General features: G+C 40.8%; 1 protein-coding gene across 7 annotated transcripts in view; it reads right to left on the bottom strand.

Moving 5' to 3' along the window:
• Positions 1-21,124, bottom strand: part of LOC133128600 (lipoma-preferred partner homolog) — a 132,147-nt gene extending 111,023 nt beyond the window's left edge. The window contains exons 1-3 of one of the 7 annotated variants that reach the window (XM_061242248.1): positions 20,985-21,026; positions 16,502-16,594; positions 15,437-15,629 (exon numbers count right to left, since the gene is read on the bottom strand). In XM_061242248.1, the coding sequence (XP_061098232.1) occupies positions 15,437-15,451 (15 nt within the window). In that variant the 5' untranslated portion in view covers positions 15,452-15,629; positions 16,502-16,594; positions 20,985-21,026. Of the gene's footprint in view, positions 1-9,984; positions 10,072-15,436; positions 15,630-16,501; positions 16,595-17,244; positions 17,265-20,542; positions 20,671-20,984 lie in introns of those variants that run through there. The other 6 variants (XM_061242244.1, XM_061242245.1, XM_061242246.1 and 3 more) reach the window with 6 other exon arrangements.
• Positions 21,125-21,621: the final 497 nt, after the last annotated feature.

Below are 21,621 nucleotides of genomic sequence, written 5' to 3'. Positions count from 1 at the left end.
CTACAGAATTCACCCTTCAAGTGCTTCTTGTTTTCAGCTGCTAAAGATTCCTGCCATTCTTCAAACTGATGCAAACAGAGCTTCATATAGCATCACTAAACTTCATAAACTCCCATAGTCTCACTAAATCTCATCTGATATGATCCCACGTGGGGCTCATGCCACAGGGAGCCATTTGTTTCAGGAACGCTGCTGAGGTTGCAGTCGGATTGTCCAGATTGGGGTGGAAATTGGATGTATACAGCCCTGGGTTTGTCGGTAAAATTCAAAATAATAATAGTAATCGCCGTGGTCACCCTATTTCCTTCATGTTATATTTTTGTAGAGGCAACAAGAAAGCACAGGGCCAGTACACTGAATTGTGTATTCAACCAAATTTAACTTGGTTTTGCCTTCTTCAATTTAGAGTAGCTTCCTCTTATTTTCTCACTGCCTATGCTACTCACAAGCTAACTTGCCCTATGGCGTCCTTCTCTGCAAAATCAGCAAGGCGACAGAACACAAAACCTAAAGTTCATCACAACTTTACTATGAGGGTAAGACTGTATGAAGGGCAATAATGTTGCCCTTTCCAGATGCAATATTTGTAATTTGCTTTAAAACAATTAAAAAGCACTCACGTCCAAACACAGGCCACCTTCTCAGCTGGAACCCTAGAGACAGGACAAGCTCTGCACGCCACAGTAATTCAATGACAGCCCAATCTAATTCCTGAGAGAAATCTGTCACCACATGCACACACAGATGTGCTGTGTAAGATCAGTGCCATTTCCCTACTTATTCACCTGGATTCACCTCCGCCTGAGAAACAGTTGCATAGATGAGAATGATAATACTCAGAGCTGGCCATCTTTAGATGCAGAGTGAAAAATGCACCACTTTAAAATTGCATTTTGGTTGCATCAACCCAGACTCTCCTGGGGAATATTCACTGATCCACATCCACTTACTTCCTGCTGGTGCTGTTTGTAATTAATATTACAGCTATTTCACTTGGAGCGTGTACATGTCCCCTTCAATATTTGCTCTTGTTCATGAAAATATGCTTTTGCATCAATGTGTCCTGCAAAATCATGCTTGAACTCATGCCTGCTAGTCAAATTAATATACTGGCGTTCTTCAACTCTTATTGCATGTACAAGAACCACTGCAAAATGGGTATGCTTAAAGGCAAGACGTACGTAAATGCCATCATTATCAGCCAGTGCTCAATTCGATAGCATTTTAATCCTGCCAAAAACGCATTTGAAGACATGATTTTCTTTAACAGTCTGTGTGAGAAAGGCACTCAAGTTAATATACGGCAGAGACCAGTAGCACAGATGTGACAAAAAAAGCTAAAAGAAAGCATACTATACATGACAGTCTCTGTGTTTTTGAACGTAAAGAGCTTCATGAGAGCTTTGCTTCTACAACAGCAAGAGGAACTCCACTGCACCAGGAAGGACATCTGAGAGTGAGGTCTCCTCAGATCCTCCTAAATAGTCTCCTGCAGTTGTCCTCACCTCTGCCAACGGATGCCCTTTGCTGGCCGACGGCTCAATGAAAAAAGAACATGAGGGGTGGATGTGGGTACAGTGAGACAGATGTACAGTAGATTTAAATGTAAGCTTTGTGTCCGTTAAAACAACAAATGAAAGTTGGACCAGGGATTAGAGGATTAGTGAGATTCGCTCTTCTGATTTGGCATCTTACCTGAACAGACTCTTGGGTTATCAGCCGTTTGACCCCGGACTCTAACACGTGCTGTAAATACGGACGGACGGAAGTTAAGCTTTTGTGGACCAGTTCATGCGTAAGCCCCGATGAAAAGCCCTCAGGTAATTTAACGGCAGGGAGAGACGGGTGATTAAAGGAAACAGCCAGGGATGGGGCTCATGTGTTGGCCAACCTGGCACCCAGGACAGATGTGACATTGACTCATTTTCTGCCTGATATTGAAGCGTCTAGCTGGCATTGTATGCAACGAGCGATGATAATGGAAAAATAAATGTGGACTATAAAAGCAGATTACGTTCCTCGTGCACCAACAAACTGAAAGTACACTATACAGTATAGTGCCACTGCGAAAATCGACTGCATTAATGACAACACTATAAACCTTGACTTTACATTTGCCTAAAACAAACCTCCCCTCCTGCCCCCACATTATCCAAATCCGATAAATCCTAATCCAAAGGAAATGTAATTGTAAGATACAGTATAATCGTTCAGAGGGTTTGGACGTAATGCAAGGTCTCATTGGCATCTAGGACCTCGATCAGAACGGTCAAGTCCATGTTCCAGCTGCCATGATGATCATCTGGACGTGTTGGGTTCAGTATAAAACTGGCAGGAGCAATGTAAATAACAGATGTGCCTGCAGACTATGTCACATAGATACGCATTTTTAAACCAATTATTTATTTATGCTTTGGACCAAAGGCTTTTGATTGATTGAATGAATTATTTGAACGAATGTGGAGCAATACAGTATTTCAAAGTGGCTAAGAAATCAAACTTAAGGCAAGATGACTCGAGTCAAAAACATTTGGAGGATGGGGTGGGCATTAAATTATCAAAACTGTACACTGCATTCATCAGCTTGTTGATTTTGTTTAAGTGCAGATAATTAGCATGCTGATTGATTAGCACTGAGTGGATGAACATGGGAGCATATTCTTCAGAAAACTGGATTATACTTTGCAGATTATACCACTGGACACCTATCATTTTGTACTGCTTCCCTTGAGTATTTTTACCTGCTAGTGCACAGTCGCCCGATGGTAAAAATAAGCAGTCCTCTAGCTAACAACCATGCAGCATTTGATCACCATGGCATTGTATTAGGTTTGTACGATCTACAGCTAGATAATCCTATTAGAGATTGTATAAATATCCTATGCAAGTAAATTCAAAGTTGTTCATGGTTTTATTCAACTGGGCCTGGGATGAAATGTAACAACATGGTCAAAACATCCGCCAAAGAAGTGAAAAAAACATAATATACTTCATAAACTTAAAGATAAAGCAGAGCTTAACCAGAATGACCCCTAACAGCGTGATACCCATGATTTGGCTACTTATCGTAATCATCCCTGGGGACTTAATTCAGCTTTAAGGAACCATGTGATGCCGATTACTTCAATAGGAAAGCAAGCCCACAATTTGCTTATAAGATCAGTGATACAGGTAGGCCTAATACAGACTATTGGCACATTGTGTCCATACAATTCTTCCCCACTTGGTTCCACGATTACTATTGTACTGAAGTTATAATCATCTTAAAGGCCTATTGGATGTTAACATCCCAAAATAAGTTACAAGGAGGAGGCCCATAACAAAATAAGGCTAACCGCAGTCATGTTCCTGTTTGCACTCATATACAGTAATAACAGAGTGAACAAACACTTGACAAATTGGTCAAGACTTGACTTCACAATACAGTACACAGCTTTAAGAGCTATCATTACAGCTGAGCTGCATTTATTGCACTTTTTCTGTGCAGCCAACACAAGCAGACTGCATACCTGTCTGACCAGGGAGATACCTGACTGAAAGCCTCCTACACTGTGGGATGCTAGACAACAATGAATGCAGCCATACCTGCATGCCTCTGCAATTTGGGCTAAAGTTTGGCACTCACAATAATAATTAAATACAACTTAAAAGCACATGATATATGATATCCATATATACTGGGAAAGGACATTATTAGAATTTCCGTCTTTACATTTAGACTTCTCACTTTCAAGGACAGCCACTGTACTAGGTCTGACATTTATGAATTGCTTTTTAAAGGGCATGTAAATTTAAACAACCTCAACCACTTAGACCTGGCCGGGAGTCAGGTTCTCCAAACTTTTAAAATGAACCTTGTTTCAGTTGCATGATATTCTATTTCCTTCTTCACTTGGCTGATACTTATCCAGGGTGGCACAGACACGTATGCATACATGCATCCATCCGTGTTAAATGTCATGGTTGTATGGTGATTCAGTAATTCTGAGAGAACAATCTTGGGTGCTCTTTACAGTGGGGTCAATCAAGGCCAGAGGAAGGAAGGTAATTATGTATGCAAGTCTGGTATTCCTCTTAAAGAACCTAAGAAGGGTGCCAAATATAGCACCATGAATCACAGGCTGTCAGCACCTGAGGAGGAGGGGTTATTGGTACCCCATAAGCCCCATTCATCTCAAAACAGCTGAGCACAGGTGATCCATTTAAAGCAAATTGTCTTAGTTGCGGGGGCAGAGTTTAAGAACAGTGACCCTTTGTCGAGGAATTATTTGGGTCAGTGGGTAATTGTATTCAGTAAAATTCTGCGATCCCAAAGGAATGTGACTTGGGCACATGTTGAGCTCGCCTGCGGACTATTTACAAAGGTTACCAGATGCTAATGCAGCTAGCACAGGTAGCACCACATACGAACCATATTAAGTCACATTTGCTCTAAGCCTGAACTCTCTGAGCCAGCAAGCATATACACTACTCTCTGTCCTCCTTTGTGAGTCATTGATGGCCAAGACGAATGCGCTCATGACCAGATTAATTGTAATCATATTTCAGTGAATAAGTCTAAGCGGCATTCAGTGGACCACAGGCAGTTCATACAACTCCAATTCTCCCACGGGTGCGACTGCCTCTGGTTTCTAGGAAGCGCTGCATGATCTCCTAACACAAAAACCGTTTGAGAGAGCACAGCTTTCACCTTTTTATAGACCTTTTTTATAGACCACTGGCCCGATGATGAACTTTACAGTGAATACGTAACACTGTCGGTGAACCCATGCACCCACGCACCCATGTCAAATCAAATTAAAGCAAATCAATTTGAGTCAAATAAAGACTCCCACCATCGAAAATAGGAAGTGTACAACCGTTTGTTGAAGGAAAAGCATGGCCATTTTCACAAAAACAACTCCAAAAAACACCAAAAGACTCAGGGGTCTCCTAAATTTTATCATATTGACACATGTTAGTCACATTTCCTCATTGCTAAACAAGAATCCAGTGAGCATCCATTCTTCTTTATCGAAGATTAATCTGCATGTGACCCCGGCTCTAGGAGAACAACAGTAGTTGATGCCACTGTTTTTCCAAAGCTGTGGAGGAACTTAAATTCGACAATTTCTATGTCCCATCTCCATGTTCAACATAAGAGACATTTGGAAAAAGCTGAGTGTCAGGGAAAACATTGTTACAGGGCGGCTAAGTGTATGGTCAACTCCAAAAATACTGTTTGGAGTTAATCAGAACAGAACAGTTCAGAACTAACCGATCATGCTTTACCCGGGTCAATCAATGCACCATCGCATCAGATACACTAGAGGAATAAAACTCAGAAAGGGGAAAGCGCTCAGATTAATTTCATCTGCATCACAGCTTTTTTAATTGTGTAATTGTGGTTATTTGTTAGTAATTACTACTGATAATGTGTGTCTCTGAAAGACTGGATAATTATTGTGTAATCCTATTGAAATTTAGGCAAACACATGGAAAATAGGTCACAAGAGTTGGGGGGGAATCTATGAAATAAGAAAAAAATTAAACTAACATGACGTACAAGGGTTTACCGCAACACAAAAAATAAAACCAAAGAAAGAATTAAGTTCTTAAGAAAGCAATAGCTGCTGTTGCTCCACTACAAACAGTCTAAACCAGACCACGAGTGCATATTGAATTCTAAGTAAATGTTAAGACTGCTTAGCTTTGCAGCAATTATAGTTGAGCCATATAAATATAATCAAACTCTTGAATCTGTTTCCTCTTAAAAGCAGATAATCATCTTCTACTTGGGTGAATCTCCTAAACTCTGCTCTATCTTTAAATCACTTTCGTCAGCTTTAAATTTATTTACTGAAGAGAGAGAGGGTTGTCTACTAAAACAAACACATCTTACAATCCGTGAGTTACAAATATTCAAGAGAGAATTGAACCATGCAAGCAAATTAAGTGTCGAGGTAACAGAATCCCCCACTGTGACCAGTTCAAATCTTTCCTGTAATGATGTCAGTCAGTACAACAGGGCAAGCTTAAGAGCAGAGGCTCAGAAACATGTCCACCCATCCGCCAACACTGTTCACTCCAGTCATAAAGGAATCATCACGTAGGCGTCACTTTACATAGGCAACCAAGCAGGAATGCACTGCATTACTGACAGTAATTATTATTCCTAGTCATCTTATTTCTCAGTTCATTAAGTATTAGGTTATTTTTGTTCATTACCAGTGGTACATACATATTGCAGACGCTTGAGAATTAAGCTAGGTGGAATGAATAACCATTCAATTTTCACAAATATACTTTTGTCAGACAGCTCTTGTCCTTTTTACAACCATTTTTTGAATTTTTCTTTCTTCCTTGTAACTTTTCCAATTAGGAATCCCCAATTATGTCTTTCCCACCACAACTGCACCACCCTCCCCAGCCCACACAAAGTCCCTAGCAGCTAATGCCTTGGCACATCTCCCCGATATGCTTCCCCAGGCCAGTGACTGGTGTACACCCTAAAGTCATTCTGTACAACAGGAAGCTCATGAATAACAACTACTTACATGTGGGCACATGGTGCAAAATTCAAAGGATGTAATTCTGTGGGATTCTGGCCAACTTAATTCCAACCAAGCCCCAGGAGGACCATTCCCAGCACTACGGACCGCTGGTCATGGCTGACACACGATGGAGCCAAAGCTGGAATCTATGCCCCAACCTGAGGTCTTGGTAAAGCTCTTTACATTTATGCCAAACGGAAGCCCTATTCAACTCTATTTTCATCATTTCTGTTATATACCATATTCATCTTGAAAATGAAAAAATGCACTGTAACGTTATGAAGGGGTGAAGAGTGGTGACTTTTTTTCCCCATGTTTTTACAATATTTTATGGTTGTGAAGGCATAGAAGGCATATTATTTACTGAATCCAGCCCTGAATTTTGAGGGGGAAAACAAATCAGCACAAAATGTCTTCTGATCCTGAAACTGGATCCAAAGGACTATGGAGGGCAACCATGTTAGCAAGGCAGAGGGAGTCAAATGCTTGTGTGTGTGTAGAGCACCATAGAGCACCATAGAGCAAAAAGTAATGAGATTTTCACACCGTGCCATCATTAAAGTCAGCCACACAATTCCTCACAGCTACATTAAATTATTTTACGCCTACCTTTTCCTGCCTCTTAATTTCATAGATCCGGCACTGCGCTATTAAGTCCATAGCCAGAAAACATTATGTACCATCTCAGCAGTCACAAGGCAGGCTTACTGCATCATGCCATTATGTGGAGACACCTCAGGCCGCAGACACGGCAATGTTGTAGCGCCTGACAGCAACATGGCGGAGGAAGGCCCGCAGAGTGCAGAAACTCCCTCAGAGGCGTTTGAGGGGGGTTCTTGGAGGACTGCAGCCAACAGCCGAAAAGCAGAGAGCGCGGAGAATGACTGGCACACGACCAGCTTTGCATAATCCACCGGAAAGTTTAAGACAGTGGATTATGCCAGCGGCAAGTTTCAAACACAAAGCCGGTGTAATGATGGCAAAGTGCCACGGCACCGCATCTGCTAATCCACAACTGCCGCAACAATTTCTACGGGCGCTGAGAATTTATATGAGCGAAGTACAGCCGATTCACGCAATTCATCCAGCAGAACTGGGAGTAATCTTAGACATCTGCATTTGGTGCATGCTCTGACTTGGCTCTCCATTACCTTTATAACGGAAGTGGCATATTTAGAGGGGGGCGAGTGTCTTTAACATGTCCGAACACATGCTACCTACTGCAGGCTGACGGCTGAACTATGGTAACTTTCTACAGAGACGCAGAAACTGGATAATCATTCCTGTTATTGCCTGTGTGCAGACCTGTTGTCGAGTCAAGCATCGGTAATGATCAGCGGGTTTTGCGTGAACAGAGCACTTGACAACGACAAGAGAATAGGTACAAAATATGCCCAGGGAGAGAAAAAAAAAAAAAAAAGAGTCAGTATTGTTCATGGTGGAGTGCACTGAATTCAGTAATGTACTTGACCTCATGAGAATGAGGACGCTTTTTTCCTTTTGGTTCAGGTCAATGGTGCTTGATTTGTATTTGAATCAAACAAATTGACTTGTTTTGTTTTGTCAAGTGGGGCATTTATTTGCCTAACAGGACAATGTCGCATAATATGTTCAGTCCACAGGAAAAGACCGGCTTTTACCGATCGGGAATCGCCACAATGACCAAAGACGCTTTCACCCTTATTAAGTATCCAACTTTCAGCCTCCCAAAAACAAAGCAAGCCGTAAACATGACGGCATTACTTAGCAGCAGTTTAATGTACCATCTAAACACACACAAGAGGCATCCTCTGTTTCCTTCAGTTATCTCAGCCCTTTATTTGGGGTTTCCAATTTTAGGTACATATTAATGGAAAACCAAGATAACCAAACCAAAATTAGTTGAGTCACTGAAGCCCACATCATCCACGAACATTGCCAGCATCATGATATCTTTGGTCACAAAAAAGCTTTAAAAAGGAAAGCTTTTTAGATGATCTCAGAAGTGGAACTCAGTGTACAAGCCCGTTGTGGAGAAGAAAACTTGGTGAATAAGAATGTGATAAGTGAAGATTCTACGGACAACTGGTTTCCCTGGCATTCACAATCCCAAAAAGAACATTCCAGACTTCTGACAGAAATAGCCCAAATATTGCTGTGAACTACATATAGGCAGTAGATCAGGGCTTGTCTTTAAAGAGGATGGATGACGCATAGTGCATATCGGTTCAGCACTGACTGCTGCAGAATTTCCCATTCTCAAGCTTATTCCACAAAATCATGGAATCTTGTTCAAATGTATTAAGCTGAAACAGCAAAAATATCATATGTTATTCGGTGTTCGAACCATCGTGAGCACAGTCTTCCTAACATCGGGATGTTGTGAAGTTATTTATCGTTTTCTCTATAATTATTGGTCCAATTCACATCAAAGTGTTTTACTGTCTGGGATAGTCAATAAGCAACTATAATCATAAACCACATTCCTCAGGGGAAAAACCCCATTGAACGGATGTAAAGTTCTCATGGAAGCTGCCGCTTCCCCGTGTTCTGTTCACAGTGAGTTTACATTACCACACTCTGATTGCACACAACCAGAAAGCAAAATATTGGGTCATAAGAGCTCACTGGCATTAAAAGGAGCAGCTTACTAAAAACGACTTAATTGTAATATTATAGCATTATAACATACTATCTGTAAAGGCATTCAGGCAAAATGCCATTTCTCTCAAATGGCAAAACATTAATACATTTTCTCTGATGAACCCAAAGACCTGAATTATAAAAAATTCTGAAAGCCTATCAAATAATCTCTCAACAATAACTCCGGTTTTAAAAAATAATAATAATAATAATAATAATTAAAAAAACAGAATTAAAAGAATTAAAACTGTCCTTAGCACCCTTTAAATTTCCTGTACGGCCGTATTCCTCAGAAGTGGCGGTTTGCGATGTTAAGAAGGATATCCTTGATGAAAGCATTTCCTGCACAGGATAAAGATCACTGTGTGCTGAACGGCCATCCAGCCAAGATTTCATTGAAGTCACACATCATTCCACACCGCTTTTCAAAACAGGGTCAGATAATCACATTTCAACAGTGCACTGGGTCATGAACATAAACCCATATGGTGCATCTGTCAGCCATCACGCTCAATTTACATGTTTACATTCAAATAATGCAGAATCCAGCCAATGGACCATACAGGAAAATATGCGTAATAATGAGTGCAAAATTGATACAATCCTCTGAATACAATATAAAAGACACACAAGCAATCGAAGCAACCGGGTAGCTGTAATGTTCTCAGATGTCCATGCATTGATGGCTGAGAGACAGCGGACCAATGATAAGACCACTAGACTCACAGAGAAGGAGAACTGCATTTCGGCCAACTGACAAAACCATTGCTCCAGGCCCTTTTGGTGCAATACATAATCACATTATTCAGTAAGGCTCTCTGTTACTTACTTTGCCTCAAGCTTCTAGAAGAGAAGGCTTCTCCCCGTTTCTGGGTGTGTAGTCAAGATGACCTACTCAGGACCTTAGCAATTCCTTTTTACTGGAGAGTGATTCACCTCCCCTCACTCACTCTCCGTCTGCAATCACCAGGAGCTAAACATTTCCAAATATGGACACGTTTGAGAGGACTGGGGCAAAATCGACTTAAACTTCCTTTTTTAAAAAGAAATTACATTTTTGTGTGCCAAGGCCACATAACTGCCAAATAGTTGGTTTATGGCATCTACGGAGAATAACACCAAAAATGTCAGCCAGCTATTTGTGTAATAGCCAGGTTGGCCTAGCCATGGCATGGAGGTACAATATTTTAAAGAGCCATCAAAATGAAAGCAAATTTCAATGAATTACAAGGACAATTCAATTAGCATAGCCGTTTGTGGGGGATGAGTTTCAATGCATTTGACTATCATGGCTCCGGTCAAAGTGACACATGCATCTATACATTGTCCTGACACTGACACTGACACTGACACTGACACTGACACACACACACACACACACACACACACACACACACACACACACACACACACACACACACACACACACACACACACACACACACACACACACACACACACACACACACACACACACACACACACACACACGAGGGCAAGAAGCAAACAGTGCCCAGTCCAGTCCCAAATACAGACATAGGCAAGCATTTCATCACATTAATCCAAATACTCAGAGCCGCAGAACCGTATTATTCCATTACCCTGGACAAAGCTTGTCTGAAAGATATGCTCCTAAAGATATGGTCACCTGTATTCATTTAGCCAAACTATGGACATACTTTTAATATATATATATTTTTTTAAAGCTGTCCTCGGGAGTAGCACTGGACTCTACAGCAAATACTCAGCATGGCTTTAGGTTTCATGGGCCTCAATCTGGTTCTTGATGGCACACTATTGTCAGCAACAACTCTGTAAAAGAGCTAGCTTCTCCCCAGACACTCAACAGATATTAGAGCCACCCCAGTGTGAAGTCATAGCCATGAATCAGCACCAAAGCCATGAATCAGACACATCACTGCAAGCAGAGTGCATGACACATCAGAGGACCCTCAGCGGTCACATGCTTATCGAGACAAATTCAGTCACTTTGCCAATTCCTCATTAGCAATGTTGATTAGCTGTACTAATCAATCTTAATACATAACAGTGACTATGTAACCCATTAGCAAATGATAAAAAAAATTATTAAAGCTTTAGAGCAATTTGCTGCCTTGAAAATCCATAATTCTATCATTCTGATGATTAAAATCAAAATAACTGTTTTGACAACATTTAAAGTTGCAATCATTCCTGGAATTGGGTGGAGCTATAATGAACTGTCAATAGCCGACTTGTTAGAACATTACTGATTGAAAAAGGTGAATGTCTGACACAGATCAATGACTAACTTATTAGAACATGTTGCTCTGCGTAGATTTCAGTTTCATTTCACTAATTTAAAGGGGTAATTGGTTAGGCATTTGGCTTCACAGAGTGTGACACAACACAACAAACACAACCTTTCCTTTCATAAGACCTGGAATTTGACATTCCATATGACATTCAATATGAATTATAAGCTTCAGTTCATAAAGTGTTTTCTGAGGTGGGATATGAATTCTATATGAAATTATCTCAAGAAAATTTTCTTCACAAAGTTACAGACCTCACATTTCATTCGACAAACTGTTTTTCATTGTGATACCCGCCAAACATTAATGGCTCTACCGGGAAAACAAAATGGAGTATGAAGCTCAAGTTTTCAGGAATTCTATAACTCATAATTTTATACCAAAAAAAAAAAGAATCCAAGAGATGCTGTGGTGCAAACTCCTGGAGTTTACATGAAATGGCCCCTTACAAAGCAAAATCAATAATAAAATAACAATTAAGTTTGAGTTATATTCACTGCTGATATAAAAATGAGTTATAAAGCGGAAGGTGCAGTGATGTTCTCTCAGATTCCTAGTCTTCCAACTATCACAAGGATAAAACGAAACGGGCCCACACACAGTGCTTTCCTATGATTCTGATGAAATACCACGTTCCCTCAGAAACCAAAGTTCAATAATATCACCCTGTGTCCTTTTCAAGTATTTTGGATGATTGCTCACCCCGGGATTCCAACATTTCTAGTGGGGCATTTTTTTTCCTGCTTGCAACAACAATACAAATAATGAGCAAACATCCAACATGTTCACGCAAAAATAGGCACGATGGTTTCCAAGATCCTGCTTCAAAGCATACTTTTAGCTCCTTTACCCTTCGCTCCAAAAGCGAATGTTTGCCAAATTCTTTTTCATACTGAGGAAGTTGCTCTTGAACTAGCTGTTCTTTACTGGAGGATAATAGTATTTTTGAAATGAAAGAGATGGCACGTTTTTCGAGTGCTTAACTTTTTCCTGACCGCAAAGGCGCATCAGAAGTGAGGCAGTGAGGGCATCAGAGCTCCTCGTGAATTGCAGTCACTTTAATCATCATTCTCCATCCTTTTATCCAGAGTAACTTCAAAACAAACATTTAAGGAAATACAAATACATGTAATGAAACCACTATAGCAGATCATGCAGAATCAAAAATAAATTATTTTTCTGTAGAGAACAGAAAGATGATACAAAATGTGTTTTTCCTAGGAGGACACACTGGTTTTGTTTTCTCTAATACACACTTAGAATACCTGGTTACCTGTGCTACACTCTGCTTAATAATAGTATGCAAGCTGAAATATTTTGTTATACAAATTTAATTTTCTGTTTTATGTTGTTTGACAACTTTGCTAATCATCATTTGGCTAGCTACAGGTTAGTATTGGTATAAACAAATAGGGCCAGGCGAATATTAGCAATTGATATTAGCCCAGAATCTCCATACGACGCATCCCCAATACAAAGCAGGCTCCGGCAAATGCTTCTCTCAAAGCAGCGTAACTTTGGAGCTGACCAGCTGTTCATTGCATGCTTGTTTAACACTACATGCAATTTGGGATTAGCCGCCTTTTCCAGCGGACGATCTGCACTTCAGAACACGCGTTAAATCTTGAATGGCACCCAGCCATCACTCGGGGCCTGTTCCCTGCTGGCAAATGATTCCCCCACAGTGTCGATCTCAGACCGTAATTGATGTTTGTTTCTTTTTAACTGTCATTCTTGTTATCGCCTTTGAGTACTTTATAATTAAACTGCAAATTGAGCAAAATAAATGAAATGTGTCTGCGGGCAGTGTGCCAGGCTGATACCGCTGTCATTGATGTGCCAGTCATGTTCACTTTCCCTCCTCTCACTTGCCCCATATTAAGTCAACTAGGCCGAAATGTTTATATACAAAAATATGACTAAGATACTCAATTGATCACTTGGAGGATAACAACTGCATGGAAAAACCGGTGGCCCTAGTTGTAGGACATGTATCAGCAAGGTCAAGGGCGCAGTATGCCGACACTCAAACTCTGAAATAGACCATCAAGAGTCAATAGATAAAAAGCGACCGATTCTCAGTAATGATACCACAGTGTTAGCCTACTGTGTAACAGAGACTAAATGTATGCCACAGTTCCACAAGAGAAGTGAGTGGGGGCTCTAAGAGCTATTGAGAGGGTTTTTCTATATGTTGTATATACAGAAAGCAAATACAAAATACTTCCAAATTAACTTAAAGAACTCTCAGACAGCATTACAATAAACTACAGTCAAATGTATTCACTATCATGTTAGCCTTAATAAAACTGCTTGGCAAGGCAAACCCTTCCTAATGAACAACTGCTAATTAAGCAGAGGTAATGATGAAGAAACTTTTTCCACATTTATTAAAGAGCTATTTTATTCTGGTTCAAGGTGAAAGGGAAGCAGGCCAAAAATGATATCCTAGTTCTTCTTGAACAGCAAAGAAGGGCAGTTTACATAATAATCACGTACTGTATTATCCGCGATTTGGTGTCAGAGAAGCTCATCTAACTACTTTTAGCGATTAAAATAGAAACGTAATTAAATATGCCTGGAGCGGCGTTATGCGAGTGAAGCCGGCCTGGGAATGGCTCAGGTTAGGGTTTAACTGCTGCAGGGTATTGCTGACAACCCCTTGAGCTCACAATCATAAATTATCTCATCACACGTACGCACACAGTCAACCAAACACACACACACAGCGCAGAAACAAGATCTGTCTTATCCTTCGGGACTCCGTTCCCAAATCAAAACTGACCTCTGCCCTCACGGTGATTACACACCAAAAATTATCTTAAGTTAAACGAAGTGAATATTCTCCCCGGCTTTACAGCACGTGCCACTGTCGGTTTGGTTTCTCCGTTCGTACCGCCAGGTCCAACTGCACAGGGATTGTGTCTGGTTGAGAATGACAAGTTATATCCATGACCTGACCTCTTGTTAAACTCGGATTAAAGGCCGCTGCCTTTTTTTTTTTTTGCTGTAAGAGATTAAAAAATATGTCTCCAAACAGATTTTAATATTTTAATGCCATTATACCCAGCCACAGGGGGAACTCTGTATGAAACAAAGTGTTTGCTTTTACATAAGACTTTCAGGCATGTGGAAGCACTTGTTTGTGTAGCTGCTTTAAATATTGACACAACCTTCACAAAATTAAGAGTTACATAATCAGGTTTTTCCAAGACATACTCCTGCTCCAAAAATAACAAAAAACAGCGCTTTTTTTAATTTATAGTTGTGCTTTCAGAATTATATCTAAATAGGTGTACAGTAGAGGTAAAGCAGCAAAGACACAGTTAAAGGCAGGCATTCAATTATATTTAAAGTTTAAATTGTGACATGATCATTTCCCAAACTATTTACTCAGAAAAGGGCTATTACCACTACGGATTCGATGTTTTTAATATAGTACAGTTATTAAAGCAGCAATCAGGACAGCAAAATGTACAAAATAGGGGCGGCCTGTAGCGTAGTGGTTAAGGTAAATGACTGGGACAAGCGAGGCCGGTGGTTCTAATCCCGGTGTAGCCACAATAAGATCCGCACAGCCAGGCCCTTGAGCAAGGCCCTTAACCCTGCATTGCTCCAGGGGAGGACTGTCTCCTGCTTAGTCTAATCAACTGTACGTTGCTCTGAATAAGAGCGTCCGCCAAATGCCAACACCCCTCAGCCTGAATGAGACTGCACAATAACTTCTTTGTACATTGCCATAACTTAATTTGCGTTGGGATGTTCAGCTTGCTTTACTTACATGACATATCAGAAGAAAAACAGTGCCATTAACTCATTCAGTTTCTGACATGGTTCATCCACGCAAGTCTGATTGGTGTTATGTGGTTCATTATGATGACCTAAGAAACACTAGAAACGCATGTAGATGACACCATCAGTGACTCAGACTGCAGTGAAAGGTGGCCAAGGCATGCCCTTTCAGAGAGACTGCCGATCTATACCTACCACGAGCAGGGTCATGTGATCCTGTTCTTAGAGTGCCCCAGTCCTGTCAAATCCCTTGTTCTCCCTTGATTTTGAGCTCTAGGCCCCCTGCAGTGTCTCAGCCTGGTCAATGATCCAATTATGCAGTCAAGGGCTCAAGCTGGCCTGGAACACCCACAGCCTCTCCCACATTCCAGGGCCAGGGCCCACCTGCCTATGACGGTACGACAAACAACAGAAGCTACAGGCAGAAGCAGAAGCAATCGGACGGGATGAAAACAGAGACTGGCCCCTCAATGCCAGGCATACGGTAAGTAAGGCCAATCTTGCTTGGCTATTGTGGGCTAGTATTGGAGATGTAGCCAACAGTTTAACTACTCAACCCTGTGTGTCAATGCTACAAGGTTTTCCCAATACACAATTACCAACCCCTGCCCCCCATCTTAGAATGACTCTGGATTTACCATGTCCTTTGCCCCATAAGCCTCGGCTGTAATAGCCTGTTGGCTGTTTGCAAGCTTGTGACATCTTGGGAAGATTTCAGTCGAGTCTACACAAGATATTACATTGCAGCTGCAGTGATTCCTTGATACAGACCGCAAAGCACAAAAGTTTCCCGTCCCTTGCATATCCAGCAGGCATGTTTAAGTGAATGACGCTGCTGCCTACCCAGATCCAGTCCGGCAAGCCATTCTTGGAAAGATGACCAGCCAGAATGACAATTCACGTACTAGAATCAGTATTTTTAGCATTGGAAAATCCCAAACAGCTTACCAGATAGTTAAGTACAGTATGGCTTGAAAGAGTGTTTTCCCTAAATCCAAGTTCCAAATTCCTGAGAGCATTACAAGGAATGCATTCAACGCAACCACTATAGTTCTTTGTTCTTCAGTCTGAGGAGTGAATCTAATAAATAATTTTTTTGTTACTTTTTATGACTCTTACACACAGTAATTGAAAAAGCAGAAAATATTGCGGAAGAATATCAAAGAATCTATTACTCAATGGAAAGGATAGACTAATTCACTGAATGCCTGCAACAGTTAGCTGAAGTTCTGACAGGAAGGTCCAAGCTGGGCTCCTTACCTGTGGTCTCCGTGGGTCTGGATACACACTGGTAAAAAAATGTTTTATTGATTCCTCTCGCTTCCTCTGGAGGGATCCTGTGCTCATATGAGCCTAGAACAGACAAATAAATGGCGTTCAATGTTCAATTCAGTCTGACATGATTCTTGCTAAAAAAAAAAACTAAAAAAACATTTTCATTCAAACAGGTTGTCATTTGCATTAAAGCACTACAGGCTTAAAAGATATACATGTTAACTTGATTTACATGTTATGGACACAGCACCACAGAATCTCTCCCACAGTAGAACATGGAACCAGGAGCACAACACAAGTTGAAGCTTCTAAACCGAACTGTTCATATTTTATAATGATTCTCAATATTTCTGTCATCAACATTCCTCTTTTTTTACGTAAATTCATGCCATCTAAAGTCTATTTGTGATTGTGGAGATAAAGGACAGCATACATTAGTGGCAAGTTCCTACCCATGTAATAGTAAATGAACAGTGAGGAGGTATGGCTTGAGAACTGTATGCAGCCAGAAAGATATGTGGCTTGTCATGAATCTTCTTATTAGTGTAGCCATTTTTTCTAAATGTTATTTTATGTCAACAAACAAACATGTTTGTGGAAACACAAAAGCCACTGCATAAATATACATTTTAAGCAGACCACCAAATTAATGCACAGGTCAACATATATAAAAAAGTAAATATATGAGATAAGATAAACATGCAAGAACTTCAGTAATAAAGTATTACGTTATTCAGCCCTGAGAGAATATTCTTGAATGCATGTCTGTGCTATACGGTCTGGGGGGTTGTCAGTGGAGAGATTCCTGTTCCTGTGTTTGTTGGAGGTGGGCCGGTGGGCTCTTGCTGGGGGTGGGGGTGGGGACAGACAGGTTTGACAGGAATTAAATTCAAAGCAAAAAACAAAGATAATAAATTACTAAGTTGCTTAAATTAAGCTTTATTAAGTTGCCCATCTAATATAGGCCTAACTTACATTTTCCTAGTGATTAATTCATATATAAGAATATTTAGCAAAAACTGAAGCCTTCAGGGTCAAGTAACTTTCTCAAATGCTCAGTAACAGTGTATCCACTCCGGAACTGCAGTGCCCAAATTCAGGCTGTAAATCCAGTTCTTCCTTCTAGTTTTTTCCGCCGATTTGCATGCACATGCAACCAGCCAACTCATTCTCTCCACATTCCACCAGTGCCAGCTGAGCTCTGCTTTCGTTACATCACAGGAGCAGACTTCATCCACAGCTGGTGCAGGCAGACTGAACGCTGTGCGACTAGACAAGGAAATCCAATCCTGCCAAATTAAACCCTCCCTGCCCAAGAACCCACCAGCTATCAGTGGGCCACCTTATGGGGCTACTAGCCTCTGAGGGTTCCAGTGGTTGAGTGTCACTGAAATTAATTTGAGTGACACCAATATGGTTACCAAAGTTCCCAGTGGGTGTGCGGGAGTTATCATGAACCAATAAATTGGAAAGACTCTTCTAGTATCCCCACGGCAGAGATGTAAGGGACAAGTGGAGTGCCAATGACACCAATAGATGCACCATTCAAACTTTAATGGTGAAAAGTAAACAGGGGCAAAACCATGGGTTTGACTCGCCATTGGGTTTGTGTATGAAATTTCACAAACAGTCAAGAGAATAGTAGCTAGAGGAATGAACCAATGCACTCCTTTCCTTTTTAAGGAATGAAACACAAGCGGTCAACAAAAGCACTTCTGACGATAAAACAAGCAATGACCCACCTAGTGTAAAATGCATGTAAGGGGAAAGTAAACTCCCCAGTAATATGTTGCAGGAGCTGAAACCTTGCTCTGACCATTTCATCTACAGTCCTTTCGTGGTAGCATTTGTTAGTCCCTACTCCCATGCATGACAGCTCTTACAGCTAATGATGCAACTGATGAAAATGACACCTTCACTGACAATCATCAATTTGATGTCATGGAGTGGGTAGAATATATGCCATCATTCAAGTCCCCCCCCCCCCCCCCCCTTTCTGTCTAGCATATGAGCGCCCCCCCCCCCGCCCTCCACACCCACCCTTGGTTCAGTTGGCTGTCCCTTTCATAAGCTGCAGAGAGATCAGAGCTGGCCAGCATAAAAGAGTTATAATAATAGAACAATTGACAGAGACATGAATACATGGCATGCTGTGGTGAATAGATGGAGGAAGTTGAAGTGAAGAGACAAGCCTAGAAATCCAATTGTCGGTTCCAAATAGGGAGGAAGACTGTGAAATTGGCTTTTTTTCCTTTTTTTTTTTTCTCCAAGAGCACTTCTGTTTTAACACCAAGCCATCAGAAATACTTTTTTAATTCATTGAACATAGTTGCTTCATGAACAAACACTTGTGTTCATGAAGTGTGCTGGGCGTGCAGGAAGCAGCCAGCCATCTGACCAACTAAGATTAGTAAACTAGCTAGCCAGTTATATCATAGCATCTGAGCACCTAACTCAACTAACATTTGCTGAAACTATCTGCTTATAATTATTTATATGGAGACTGATAATTCAGTGGTACTTTGGGATTGCATGTTAAGGTTGGCCATTCTTGGAGAAAAAACTACTTTTGTCTGACCAATTAGTAAATTAAACCAACACATCCAGACCAATCATGTAGGCGCACACTATCTCAAAAAAGGCACAGCCGTTCAGCAATGTAGTAATGTCCCCACGTTGGGGAAAGGGAGACAAGCTTTCAGTTTCCATCTATGACAAGTAGCCCATGCTCTCCAACTACTCAAAACACCTGTTGTCCTCATAGATACAAAGTGTGCGAATGAGTAAAGAGGGCACATGCTAAATTAAAGGGGAGGTCTGTACAATAATCCTGGCCAGATGAGGACTGAATTAAAACTATATGCAAAAAGGTAAGTTTAGCAAAAGCAAAATGCAGCTTCGCTCAGACTGAACTGTAGTGTAAATAATGGAATGGCCTTTTGCAACTTGTACTTTCTAATGAATGTAGCCTTTCTGATTCTTTGGAAAATACTTTTCAATTGAATTTAGCCATCATATTCAAGTTGGTTAAATAAAATACAGGATAACGGTTAGGCGCATCATTCTTCAAAAAGCACTTTGCCCCGAGGCAAAGGAGGGGTGTAAATTGTGGTTTGTGACTTCAGGGTCAGATATTTAAATTCCAGGGTGGAGCACTTCTGTTGTAGTCATTTACTGTACGTGGGAGTTTAAATCGAACAGCCTTAGCTAAGAGATGAAAAGTAAAGGCAAAGTGGTCCCAAACCAACTAGGGCCTTTTCAATTCCAATATAACTCTGGGAAACCCAAAATAACGCGTCGACTTTTCTCCTAACGTTCTGAAGGAACTAAACTTATGCGATGAAATGCTTTCCTGACGAACCTCTGGAAAAAGCAATGCACGAGATGCCAGCAGCTACAAGTTTCCTTTTTGTTTTGCTGCCAACCAGAAACACCAGACAGCTGAAACGCTCCGTTACTTGGGTAACTTTAGACCACTCACTTTTTGGTGCGGACAATACATTTTAAACAATACTGAATATTGAGTTAACAGTAGAATTCATAGATCCCAAACAAGGAAAATAAACACTTGCCATTCCTCAGAAGAAAACGAATTATAACGCAAAGTAACTATAACGTTAACTGCCAACATTGGCAGTAATCAATAATCCTTGGACTGAATATGATGCTTTTAACGAAAATCATGGCAAACACACAAGCATGCAACGAATGCCAAATGTACACAAGAACGTAAAGAAATTACGAAGGGCAGATACAAAATAACTACATTAAAGCTGGCTAACTATTAGCTAGCTACAAAAGTTCAATTCCTGTGACACATGGACGAAGTTAGCAAGCTAGCGAGCTAGCACCCACTGCAACGTAAACAGAACGGTTTTGTCATACACATGGACAGCTTGCTTTATCATATATCTGACCTATGTCACTGGTACCTGTACGCTAGTGGGTTCGAGCATTTCAGGGGGTAAATATGAATAAATAAAAACTATCCCCACTGTCCCATACACACACTGTTTGGCAACTCACTTCCGCCTTGGGTTGCGTGGCCTCGTACTCGGGAAAACACCGAATACGAATTTAAAAATGTATATCTAGCCGGTCAGCTAAATATTGCCAGTGACAATGCACAAAGTACGGTATCAGCCTAAGAAAACGATGGTTGCTCTCACACAAACCTGAACATAAGATTGTAATGCGTGTCAGTTAAAGACTTTATTAAATCGCCGCTCTTAGCGCAGATCCCCTTTCTATGGCAAGCCCACGCCCTCCATTCCATTGCATGGTTTCAGCATAGTCAGTTAGCTAGCTAGCTAGCTAACTAAATTCACCTTGGCTAAGAACAATACACACTGCAACTATGATCAACTGTATTCACGGGTATACACCGCGATACTTCTATAGGCCTTGCAACTTTGCTGTTTCCGGAATAAGCCACTTGTATTTTGTAACAAGTATTTATTTCTCTTACCTCGCTTTCTAAGAATCAATGAGTTTCAAATCCCACAAAAAGTGAAACTTCTTTTTCCCTGATTTCTGGGAGAGCTGCAGGCAGTGACGTCACAGTTCGAAATTCCAGCCGGCAGAGACACCCTGAGCGCTGAAAATTGCCCATGTAAGGCAGTGTGCATTCAATTGCCTCTTCCTGATATCTGGTATTTATATTATTGTGCAAATAGTTGACAGTTAAGCTTGAATGTATGCATATTGCAAAATGACAGAAATATCTTGTGTCAGCTAGCTTCAGCATGAAATGAGAGGAAATATCTATAGTTTCCTCTGACATTCCCCGATAAGATTTGAATAGTTGTTTCAATAAATACGAATAATATGAACTAAACCGTTACTATGAGAGGAACATGGTGATCAAGGAAACACTTTTAAAAACCTAGCTGCCACATAGACAGACAACCATGTTCGAAATTAAGACATTTGTCCCAACCTTTAACATGTCAGGACACGCTTGTTGAATTGTTTTTCGTTTTACAGTACCACATTTCACTTTTTGAAGTCACTGCTTAGGGTACTCAATGTCTTGTGTAACTGGTGCATTTAAACTCGTTTTAACTTGTGTATACACAATTAATATTTCACATTTTCTCATATTT

Source organism: Conger conger, chromosome 5 (assembly GCF_963514075.1).
Source record: "Conger conger chromosome 5, fConCon1.1, whole genome shotgun sequence".
In the NCBI taxonomy this organism is placed as follows: Eukaryota; Metazoa; Chordata; class Actinopteri; order Anguilliformes; family Congridae; genus Conger; species Conger conger.
Note: the sequence above shows the minus strand (reverse complement) of the source record. Positions and strands in the feature narration are given on the sequence as shown.